General features: G+C 37.0%; 1 protein-coding gene across 1 annotated transcript in view; it reads left to right on the top strand.

Moving 5' to 3' along the window:
* PSMA8 (proteasome 20S subunit alpha 8) overlaps window positions 1-12,890 on the top strand; it is a 46,455-nt gene that overhangs the window by 18,058 nt on the left and 15,507 nt on the right. Inside the window, exon 4 of the mRNA XM_007935567.1 lies at window positions 621-743. Within this exon, the coding sequence (XP_007933758.1) occupies window positions 621-743 (123 nt within the window). The remainder of the gene's footprint in view (window positions 1-620; window positions 744-12,890) is intronic.

Genomic DNA, 12,890 nt, shown 5'->3' with positions numbered 1-12,890 from the left:
GAGAGTGGGCACCTCCCAGAACATTGTTTTGTGCCACTCCCAACAGAAATACTCCAGGTGGATACCTTCAGCAATCAGGAGCTCCTCAGTTGCTCATAGCAAATTCCACCTTGGAGTTTACAAAGACTTATGGGTAGAAAAGCCACAGAAAGTAATTTACTATACCACACCCCTTGACTATAAATCCAGGAAATTTCCTGGCACTAAAGTAGAAAGAAATACAATTGGTTTCACTGCCCTATTGTCTGAAGAGAAAGAGTACTCTTTTTCCCCAAGAGATACAAAGTTTCCTTGTCACGGGACTAAAAACGTCTTCTTTGGTTTTCAAATAGAGATAACTTAGTGTATAATGAACTGAGTACTTGATAACAGTAACGACTACAGTGTCCTTCTGGATAAATCAAGGACATGCTTCCACAGCATAGTTCACAGTAACAACTTTACCTGGGACCTGAGGTTAGTCTGGTTAGGTTTCAGGAAGAGGCTCTAAAATAAGTAGATAAGAACTGGTAAAGTAGATGATTTTGGCAGGAATATTAGAATTTACTTGATAAGTAATAGTGTTATCCTTTGTAGTGACCTCCCAAAATCAATGGTTATTAAAACATTTTATTTTTCAGAAATATACTCAGAGCAATGGACGAAGACCTTTTGGGATTTCTGCCTTAATTGTAGGTTTTGATGATGACGGTATCCCAAGATTATATCAGACAGATCCTTCTGGTACCTATCATGCTTGGAAGGTAAATTATGAATTTGTTAATATATTTTTTTTAGAAGTTGAATAAATGTGTTCATTGTAAATATCTTATTACTTCCAGGGACATGACAAAATTAGGTTGCATAATTTTGATTGTGGCACAGACTATATAAATGTAGTAATGCTTTAGCTTATCAGAAACTATGATAGTTTTTGATAGATAAACACCTTAGTGTATTAATCAAGGGTCTTGTCTTTACTTTTTGTAAAGATGAGACAAATCTAAGTGTATGTAAATGGCCAGGTAAGAGAAATAACTAGTTCCTATTCATTATTCATATTTTTAAAATTAGTATTGCATCATCTAGATGCCTAGTTTGACTAGGAATAATCTTTTTGCTTTTAGTAAATGATAAATGGGCATTGAAATCGTTTATTAACATATTTAACACATCCTGTATTCCATCTTGGAGAGCCAGACCACCCCAAACTGTGAATCTGTACTTACGTGTCAGTATGTTGCCGTAGTTTCCACATAATTCCTCAAATATAGTTCTTTTTCTGGATAAGTTGTTGTTCTTGTTTTACTACCCAACTATTAACTTTGTTTAGTGATGCACTCAAATCTAATAAAAAAAAATCAAGGGTATGTGGAAACAAGTGGTGGTTTCTGAGACAGGGAAAAAAGTCTCCTGCCATATGAGAGGAAGAAGGCTGGCCTTGCAGAGAAGAAACCAAAACTCAATGAGTTCTCTATAATTTCCCGTTTAGCCAGATTAGGAGTTCTAGAGCTAATTAAGAAAAACTATGAAAGTAAGCTTGGTAATGAGGGTCCCTAAATAGGAGGGAGAAAGATCATAAATATTATTCTTTTCTGTTACAAAAATTAACCATAAATAGCTTTGAAATTTAATTCATTGAAAATGGCATGCTTTCTGTGTCTTAGGCATTAAAAAGCACTTTGGAAAAACATATATACCAATTCTAAATTATTTAGAGACATGTGCCTAATGTCTCAGAGCCCACTTTGACTGTTTACATATTACTTATCTCCAGAAGTGAATATGTCTATATTCTCATATATAAGACTACACTACAGGATCTATTACAAGCGATTTGGACTTTGTTAAAAGTTTGAATACCAAGGACCTAAATAATTTCACAAAAAGTTTATTGTACTTTTACTGAAAGCCAAATAAATAGTAGAGAAATATTTTTGTGGTCTTCATATCTTTGTTAAGTAAAAGATTGGATTTAAGGTGACCATACTCATAAAATACTGTTTTGTAAATCAGTTAACCAGGCCAGTAAAACAGATTATATTCTTAAAGTTCAGAATATTGTGTCAGCTGTGTATCTTCCTTTAAACTGCCTTTTAGGCAACTGGGAAAATCTAACTGGTAATGTGAAGGTATGGATTTACCTGCTGCAAATATCAGGCTTTTTTTTTTTTCTCCTTTCAATTAGAAATATCTTACATGTACTAGATTCCTTGTGCGTCCCAGATCATGCCCTAAACAACCAATCTTCTCTAAATATTTTGAAGGCTGCCATCTTCTGTTTGCATTTATTATTACATGATTACCCTTCATTTCTGTATCACAATACAAAATATTCCAGACTTATATTTTCCAAATGATTCTGTTAGCCAGATTTGGGACCTATCCTTTTAATTTAAGAAACTGCAACATTAAGAACTTTTAGGTAGGTCTGTGTGGAATCTATATTGTGTGCTTGCCTTGTAACCTTAAACAGTTTAGCCAAATAGTTTATTTATTATAAAACAGCAGATCTCAAAATGTGGTCTGCAGACCCCCTGGTCCATGAAGTGAAAAATATTTTTATAGCACTACTGAGACAATGTACATTGATCTATACATCTGTAAGAAACTGATTTAGACCTTACATAAGAAAGTATAGGGTTAAACTATATATTATTATTTCTCCCATTAAAAAAAAAAACAAGATATTACAAAAACCCTCCCTTGATCCCATTTTGCTTCCAACTATCACCCCATTTCACAGCAAGCAACATGAGCTTCATGATGGTGCCAGTTCCCTGTGCACTCCAAATTCCGTGAGGACATCCCAGAAGAACCCAGGTAGCTGCAGTGGGTTTATGTTGCAGCTGAGAAACTCTGAAGTGGAGAATCTATTATTTTTATTGTAGGCAGTGAGCAAGGCTGCTCTATTCTACAAGAAGGCATTACCTCACCCTTGGGGTTGCTGGCTACAAACACAACCTGAGAAATGGCCCAGGTCAGAAGTGATCAGAGCCTTCTTGGCATATCCAGCAAGAAAGTGCAGGGACATTCCAAGCTCATTTAGGATTGCCTCTCCCAACACTACTCCTCCTCACTTATCATCTAATTGTCAACAGATTCTGTTAAAATTGAAGTCAGATCAGATCATTCCTCCACTCAAAATCCTCCCCTGCCTTGCCATAATAAGTGGAAGTAAGAACCAAAGATCTTACAGTGGTCTACCAGTCTTTATCTGGCTCCTCCATAATTCTGACTTATACCCTATTTTCCTCTTGCTTCACTACTCGGCAACCCTGGCCTCTTTACCTTTCTCCAAAGCCAGACATGCACCTTTCTCAGGGCCTTGTCCTTTCTTATTAACCCCTCTGCCCAGAGTTTTCTTCTTGCAGAATCTGTCTGGTTTGCTCCCTCCCCTCTTACAGTCACCGTTTGACTGAGGCCTTTCTTAGCCAGCCCTTCTAGCCTACTCCCAATGCCCTTTACTCCTTTTCCTAGTTTTATTTCTTCCCTTTTCACTAACATAGTATTTATTTCATACAATTTTATATAAATGTATTAAGTATATTATCCATCACCTTACAGCCCCCATTAGACTGTAAGCTCCAGAAGGCAGGAATGTCTGTCTCCTTTTTATATACTGTTGAAACACCAGTGCCTAGAACAGAATTTGATATACAAAGTACTCATAAACATTTGATGAATAACTGCATGTATGTAAAGTTCTCTACTTAATTCTCAACCAGAAATGTTCTCACACTCAGGACTGTTGAGGCATTAGTAACTCTTATCTTCTTGTTTAGGGAAAGTTTGTGTTTTAAGCATTCAAGGTCTGTTTTACAGTAAACATTGATCATATCAAGGTAAAAATATGTAGTATTTATAGCATTCAAATAATGAAACTCTGCTTAGAATGCCTACTCTGACTATAGTTTTATTGATTTTTGAAGATAGTGTAGATGTTTAGTTGCAGGAGTATCATGTGTTCTTGCTTATTAGTTCTTAAATATAGGTACTTAAATGTCTAAGAAGTTGTACACAATTATAAAAATCTGCTTTATTTCATGTATAGTGTAGCTTATCGATTTTTAAGGATGTCAATTTGGCCATTAGCATTCAAAGTAGATATTAAAAATTTTGTTTCAATTTACTGTTTATTACTTGTAACTTCATATTTTTAAAGTCTGGAAATAAAGTTTGCTCACAAAGAATGTTGATGAAACGATCATCTTTTATATTACTGTGCATGAAGTGGAGCCCTGGTGGCACAGTGGTTACACACTCAGCTGCCAACTGATAGATCAGCATTTTGAACCCACCAGCTGCTTTGTGGGGCAAAAAATGTGGTAATGTGCTTCTGTAAAGATTACAGCCTTGGCAACCCTACGGAGCAGTTCTACTCTGTCCTGAAGGGTTGCTGTGAGTTGGAATTAAGTTGATAGCAATGAGTTCTGGTGCAAGAAATGGTTGTTCAATTAAAATATTGTGTATACCACTTCAAGGAGACCTACATCCATAGTTTTAAGGCCTGCAGTAATTGACAGTACTAATGCTTTTAAGAACATGCTTTGTTATTTCAGTATTCATTAAGCTTCAAAATGGGAGCAAAGGTAATATGTTGTGCACGGCAGAGTGATGTTTCTCAAGGCATATTCCTTCTGATGTTAACAGATGTAAGGTAAACAAACACTCTAAGTAATTTTGGAAGATGTTTGTCTAAACAAAATTAAATAAGTTATTTACCTGAGTACTTCTAGAACTTCTTAAAAGCATCGTCTATCTTGAAATCCAAGGAGGGGTCGCTATGAGTCGAGTCTGACTTGACAGCACATAACAACAACAACACCTTCTGGAAAGGAGTAAAGAAAGTAACAGTCTCCAAAACTACCTGAATTTGAGCTCTTCTTTCATTGATCCTGTTTTGACTCTGGTAGTCCATGCAAGTCACTTTGTAAAGTGTTACCAGAAAGGATAGAACCTCAGGGTTGAAAAAGACTTTAAAGGCTGTTTATTAACCTGTTCAATTCAATTTACTGAAAATACTCAGCCAGCTTTGCTTTCTGTTGTTTATATTTCAAAGATCCTGGAAATAGTAATTAACTTACTTACTATGAGTAAAGTTTCTTATTTGTTCCCAGATCTCTTTTTCTTACTATGAAAATTAGCATGTCTTAAGAAGGGAAAAGCTGCTTTGCACACATCATCTAAGTTGTTGTCCTTTCTAGGTTGCATGTCCTCAAGGAAAGATAGCCAGGGGATCAAGGATACTTGTCTTGATGGGTTTTTTTTTTATGTTTGTCTAGTAAGAAACATGATGGTTGGCAGAGGATATATGCATTAAAGGACAGAGCAAAAAAATGAATTTCTGAACTTTGAAGGCTATTGCAAGTTAAGTTCCATGAGAAACAGATTCTGACATAGAAGTGATTATTTTTAGGAAGTTTATTAGGTGGTACTATTGAGATTAACATTTGTTGAAGGTAAGGGAACTAGATTGGGCAGAGGGAGAAATTGAGCTGTAGGGCAGTGTTTGCATAGGCCTCGGCTGGCTGACCCGTGGGAAGCTCTGGATCTGTGGATTAGTATTGTTCCAAGATGGGGGGAGGGAGCAGGGAATTTAGAAACTTCATCAATCAATCATTGGATGTGGCTGCTCTGGGAAGATGGTGTGACCTTAGGTGAGGCAGCTCTTTTAACCGAAGCACTTCCCCAAAGAGGGTTAGGGCTGGGAATGCTCAAAATATTTTCCCATATAAATTAATGGTAATTGCTTCTTTGCTTTATTCCATTTTGGCTTAGAAAAGCTTTCATAGGAACTCTCTACTTTTCGGATAGCAGGGGATGCCTGTACTACCAAGTAAACTCCAAATCATGACAGATGGAAGGCTTTATCTTTGATCTTAGTGAAATTTCAAGGCAACAAAAAATTTAATTTAAAATTTTCACATCTATTTAATTTTAATCCTCTGAAATATAATGACATAGAACAAGTTATGTTAGGTAGACAAAAATCTTCTGCTAACTAGACAGTATACTCTCATGTAGTTAAAAAGATGTGGTTTCATGCTCATTTTCTAAAATACTCTTTGAGAACTCTTTCTTATCATACTAAACTATACTGAGGCATTCCACATTTAATGTCAGGCTCCTCCATCTGGTTCTTGTTCTCTACAGTCAGCATAGTGTAGGGATATGTAGCAATGTAGTATATAGAGTTAAAAGCTTGGACTATCAGGCTGACATAAGCCTACAGCCACTGGCACCCTGATCTGCAGAGAGAGAAGCCCACATCCCATCCTGCCCAGAGATAGGCCCATAGCCTTCCCCATGGCACAGAGAGAAGCCCAAAGACCCCATACACAGCCCAAACAAGCAGAGGGAAACTCTGGAAAACAGCCCACTCTTATTCTTGCCTTGCTCAAGCCTGCCTTAGACCCCACCTGGCCTTTGCTGTGACACACCCAAGCAGCTCATCCCACTCAACCACTTGCCCTGCCCTGCTGCAGCCCATCATAAACACTGCCTGGTGGTGAAGTGAGGTGTACCCAGTGATTGCCCACCATGCACCCTTCCCACACACTATGTATTACCTATTACCTCAGGCTGCCTGAGCACATGCAAGGATGCTCAACATTCCCTTAGTCATTAGGACACCAATCCATAACTAAGTAGAGATTCCACTTGATTCATCAGAGTTGTTGCCTCCTTGGACCTGTGAAGATAACCTGTTCTTTCTAGAAGCCACATTAACAGCACACACCAACATGGAAGGACCACATGGCCCCATAACAGCTGTGAAGGGATCCTGACCACCCCACACTTGAAGCTTCATAAAGGGGAAGCCTGCTGCCTGCACACCTTCACAAAATCATACAAGGGAAGATATACATTCCCAACAACAGAGGATTCCCATGTGTGTGTGGCGCATCATACCCATCAGTGAGAAAAAATTATTCTCAACTGACAGCATCATAGTCATACACAGACCAACACCACAAAACAACATCAAATAAACTAATACAAAGGAAAGTTGGCACTGTAAAGAGAAAAGGAAAAACCTAAGCTCCAGATATATCAAAACGTTACAAAAAAAGGAAACATACAATCAATAAAGAAATATGTAAACAAAATACAGACTTAATGCCTTAAAGACATCAGTTAATTACAAATCATATGGAATAAACAGGATAAGATGGCTCAAACAAACTAGCAAAGAGATGGAAAACCTTCCTGAGGAAAAACTGGTAATAGAACTAAGTGACAATGAATTCAAGACATGAGTATGTAAGATTCTGAAAGAGATTAAAGAAGACACCGCACCAAAAAATACGTAAAGAATTCAAGAAAACAATACAAGAACATCTAAGTTGCAGCTATTGGTGTCTCCCCATCTGGAGCAAAGAAGAGTAAAGAAAATCAAAGGCACAAGGAAACAATTGGTCCAAGGGACTAATGGACAATATGAACCCCAACCTCCTTGACCCTGAGACCAGAAGAACTAGATGGTGCCCAGCTACCACTCCTGACTGCTTTGAAAGGGATCACATTAGGAGGTCTTGGGAGAAAAATGTAGAAGAAAATTCAAAATCATTTTTAAAAAAAGACCAGGCTTAATAGTCTGATAAAGACTGGTGGGATCCTCAAGACTATGACCCTTATCCACCCATCAAAGGAAAATTACAGATTTATTCCCCTCAATCAGTTTAATTCACTACATAAATAAAACAGAGGAAAAGAATCATGTGATCATCTCAACTGATGCTGAAAAGTCATTTGATAAAATCCAACACCATTTCCTGATAAAAACTCCCAGCAAGATGGGAATAGGAGAAAAATTCCTCGATATGATTAAGGGCATATATATTAAACCAAAAGCCAACATTATTCTCAATGGACAAAGACTGAGAGCCTTCTCCCTGAGAACAGTAATGAGACAAGGATGCCCACTAGCATCGCTCTTACTCAGTATTGCAATGGAAGTCCTAGCCAGACCAATAAGGCAAGAAAGGGAAATAAAAGGTATCCAGATTGGAAAGGAAGAAGTAAAACTATCTCTGTTTGCAGATGACATGATCCTATACATAGAAAATCCCAGAGATTCCAAAAGAAAGCTTTGGGATCTAATAGATGTAGCAAAGAGTCAGAATACAAGATGAACACACGTAAATCAGTTGGGTTCCTTTACACTGATAAGGAGAACTTTGAAAAGTGAATAAAAAAAATAGTATAATTTATAGTAGCCCTACAAAGGATAAAATGCCTGGGAATAAACCTAACCAGAGATGTAAAAACTTATACCGTGAAAATTATAAAACACTACTGCATGAAACTAAAATAGACCTACATAAATGAATGAAAATCCCAAGTTCATGGATTGGAAGAGTTAACATTGTGAAAATGTCATTACTGCTCAACAAGATCTATAGCTATAATGCATTCCTGATCCAGATTCCAACATTGTTCTTTATTGAAATGGCAAAACTAATCACTAACTTTATAAGGAAAGGAAAGAAGCCTTGAATAGCCAAAGCAATAATGAAGAAAAATAAGCTAGGAGGCCTCATGTTTCCCAACCTCCAAACATACTATACAGTCAGTGATCAAAACAGCCTAGTACTGGTTCAGTGACAGACACATAAACCATGGAATTGAATTGAGAACTCAGAAGTAAATCCATTCATCTGTGGGCAGCTCATTTTTGACAAGAGGTCAAAGTCCATTCAATGGGGAAGAAATAGTCTCTTCAACAAATGGTGCTGGTGATACTGGATATCTCTTTTCAGAAAAAGAAACAGAATCCATTGCTGACACTGTACACAAACAGTAACCCATAGTGGATCAAAGACCTAAATGTTAAAGCTAAAACCGTAAAGACCCTGGATGATGAAGGGACAAAACCATGGACCTAATTTTCTTTAGAAATAATTGGTCAAACACAGCTATAAAGCACAAACATCTGAAGACGAGTTAGTTAACAGAGACCTCCTAAAAATTAAATATTTAAGCTCATCAAAATACTTTATCAAAAGAATAAAAAGATCTATAGACTGGGGGAAAATCTTTGGGAATGACATATCTGATAAGGATCTAATCTCTAAAATAGAAAACTTTAACAACTCAACACCAAAAATACAATCCAATTTTAAAAAATGGACAAAGGACTTAGACATTTCACTAAAGAAGATATTCAGGCAGGCAACAAACACATGAAAAGATGCTTATGATCATTAGTCACTCCAAAAAAAAAAAAAAAAAAAACCCTAAACTCACTGCCATCTAGTCAATTCAGCTCATAGTGACCCCTCTTTGGGTTTCCGAGGCAGTATCTCTACGGAAGTAGATTGCTCAATCTTCCTTCCGAGGAGTGGCTGGTGGGTTTGAACAGCCATTAGAAAGATGCAAATCAAAACTACAAGATAGCATCTCAATACTCCAAAAATTGCAGTGATTAAAACAAAACAAAACACCAAATGCTCACAATGTTGCAGGGAGATTGGAACTCTTATATTGCATATGGAATTGTAAAATGGTACAACCACCATGGTGCTTCTTCACAAAGCTAGAAAATGGTATGGTGCTTCTGAGAAAGCCAAAAATAGAAATATTTTATGATCTAGCAATCCTACTCCTACATATATATCTAGAGATGTTACAGCAGCAACATGAATGACATATACAAACTTATGTTCATTGCAGTATTATGCACAATAGAAAAAAGATGGACACAATCTAAGTGCCCATCAAAGGATGAACGGATAAACAAATTGTGGTACACACATACAATGAAATACTACAGCTATAAAGAATAATGATGAGTTCCTGAAACATAACATGGATAAATCTGGAGGACAGTATGTTGAGTGAAATTAAGTCAATCACAAAAGGACAAAAATTGTATCATCTCACTTTTATAAAAGGACAAGAATGGGTTTTATATATATATATATATATATATATATATATATATATATGTATATATAAAGCAGTGTTCTTTGGTGGGTACCAGGGATGGGAAGGGAAGTGAGGGGGAATCACTTTCTAAGTAACAGATACTTGTTTCGGATGATGTGAAAGGCAATATTGATTGCAATCCCCACAGTGTAACAACTTTCTTCCCACTTCCTCCCTGTGGGTTATGTTTTCCCTGTGTCTCTCCTTTCCTGTGCATTCCAGCCCTCTGAACTTTCTCTCTGCACAAATGCTGCCCTTCTGATCTTCCATGGTTGATTGTTCTAATGCATGCACCTACCTTATTCACCTTGTAGGCCTGTCTTTTGTTTGGCTGCAAGTTAAGCCATGGTGGGTGGTTGTTAAGTGCCATCTAGTCACCTCTGACTCATAACGATCCTATATACAGAACGAAATACTGTCTGGTCGTGTGTCATCCTCACAATCCTTACTATACTTGAGCCTATTATTGTAGTTACTGTGTCAAGCCATCTCATTGAGGAGGGTCCTCCCCTTTTTTGCTGACCCTCTACTTTACCAGGCATGATATCCTTATAGTGTAAAGAAATAAGTGTGTAGAGATAGCATTTGCCGAACCTATATATGCCTTTTGCCTACTCATACCTAATCATCTTGCCTGTCTACCTGTGTATTCACCTGTAGATTGTTATTACTGAAAATACAGTATTGTGTATGTAAAATTATTTACCTTTGTTGTCTGCACCTCTTGTGCACGTGCACCTTTCTGTGTCCTCCTTTTCCATAGTGAAATTGTACTGGTCACCTGTTTTTAGTATATGGCCTTTCCCTTCTCTCAAACCAATACATGTCTCTTAGCTAGCAGTTTTCCTTCCCCTCCCCTCCCTAGTAACAAACAAACAAAGTTCCCTTCCACGTGTAAACCTTTCATTGACTCAAAGTAGTGGACTCATACGACATTTGTCCTTCTATGATTGACTTATTTCACTCAATATAATGTCTTCCAAGTTCATCCATGTTATGAGTTGTTTCATGGATTATTCATTATTCTTTAATGTTGCATGATATTCTACTGTGTGTATGTACCACAGTTTGGTTATCCATTCATAGGTTGATGGGCACTTAGATTTCCATATAAGTTTCCATCTCTTTGCTATTGTGAACAGTGCTGCAATGAACAAGGGTGTGCATATATCTGTTTGTGACCTGGATCTCATCTCGTTAGGATATAATCCTCATAGTGGGATTGCTGGATCAAATGGTATTTCTATTTCCAATTTTTTAAGAAAGCACCATACTGTTTTCCCAAGTGGTTGTACCATTTTACAGTCCCACCAGCGTTATATGAGAGTGCCAATCTCTCCACACCTTCACCAGCATTTATTGTTTTCTGCCTTGTTGGACTTTGCTATTATTGCTGGGTTGAGATGGTATCTCATTGTTGTTTTGATAAGCATCTCACTAGTGGGTTATGATCATGAGCATTTCTTCATATGTTTGTTCTCTGCCTGAATATCATCTTTGGTGAAATGTCTATGTCCTTTGCTCATTTTTGAACAGTATTGTTTGTCTTTTTGATGTTGAGGTGTTGAAGTTTGCTGTAAATTTTAGAAATAAGTCTGTTATGGAATATGTGGTTGCCAAATATTTTTCCCACTCTGTTGGCTCTCTTTTCACTCTTTTGGAGAAGTCTTTTGATGTGCATAAGAATTTGATTTTTAGGAGGTCCCAGTCATCTAATTTATCTTCTGCTGTTTGTGCATTTTTGGTTATGTTTGATAACCTATTTATGCCGTAAAATTTGGCCACTAAGTTTGCCTCTGTTTTTTAATTTGATGAACTTTATAGCTTTAGGTTTTACATTTAGGTCTTTGATCTGTCTTGAGTTTTGTATATGTTGTGAGTTACGGATCTTGCTTCATTTTTCTGCAAATGGATATCTACTTTTGCCAGCACCATTTGTTAAAGAGACTGTCTCTTCCTTTTTTAATAGGGTTAAGCCCTTTGTCAAAGATCAGTTTATTCTAAAAAATTTTTAAAAGCTTGGACTGTCAATCCAGGCAACTTAAGTTTCAAATCCCAGCTCTTCTGTTTCCTGTTTATGTAATCTTAAGCAGATAATTTAAACCAGTGGTTTCCAACCAGGATTTGCCTTTGCACACACCAAGGGACATTTGGTAATGTTTGGACACATTTTTGGTGGTCACAAGTTGGAGAAGAAGGTAGTACTACTGGAATCTTAGTAAGTAGAGGCCAAGGATTCTGTTCTGCCCTGCAGGGAACAAAACAGCCCCCACAACAAGGATATATCTGCCCTAAAATGTCAATAGTGCTAAGGTTGAAAACTCCATTTTAAGCTTTAATTTTCTTACCTAAGAATTGGGATTCGCAATAATATCTTATTTAATTGTTTTTGTGATGGTTAAATGAAATAATCTGTGTAAAATTCTTAGCATAGTCCCTGGCACGTAAGTACTCTGTTGATATAAATTGTTATTATCAGCACCATTACCATGAGTATCTAGTCCAGATATTTAAATAAAAGAACATGCTGTCTACTGTCTGTAGCCATACACCCAGGGAAACTTCTTTCCCACTTCCCTTCATCTGATGAAAATTTCTAGGAAACGGAAAAATGAGGAATGGAACAGAAAAGAATCTTCTTGGTTATACAATCAGAGAAGATAATGAATCGATAATTAGGTGACCACTATACTTTTTTTTTGAATTCTAAGAAAGTGTTGCTCAGTCCTATTCATAAAACAACTTTCTTCTTCACTTTAGTGTCTTTTATCTGTTTCTGCACTATATTGCAAAACCTTGACAAAAATTCGGAGTTCCGGCAAGATGGCGGACTAGGCAGAAGGACTGCACAGACCCTCTTCAACAAAGAAAAGGGAAACCAATTAACACAGACACAGAAGATAATCTTGGACCCCTGAGCTTTGAAGGGCAGGATACAAAAGTGGACTAAACCCCAACTAGCAGAAGAATTTGCGTGA

The sequence above is a fragment of the Orycteropus afer genome, unplaced genomic scaffold (assembly GCF_000298275.1).
Source record: "Orycteropus afer afer isolate SDZICR_OR568_19922 unplaced genomic scaffold, OryAfe1.0 scaffold00030, whole genome shotgun sequence".
NCBI lineage: Eukaryota > Metazoa > Chordata > Mammalia > Tubulidentata > Orycteropodidae > Orycteropus > Orycteropus afer.
The sequence above is the reverse complement of the archived record's forward strand: the minus strand, read 5'-3'. Positions and strand labels throughout refer to the sequence as shown.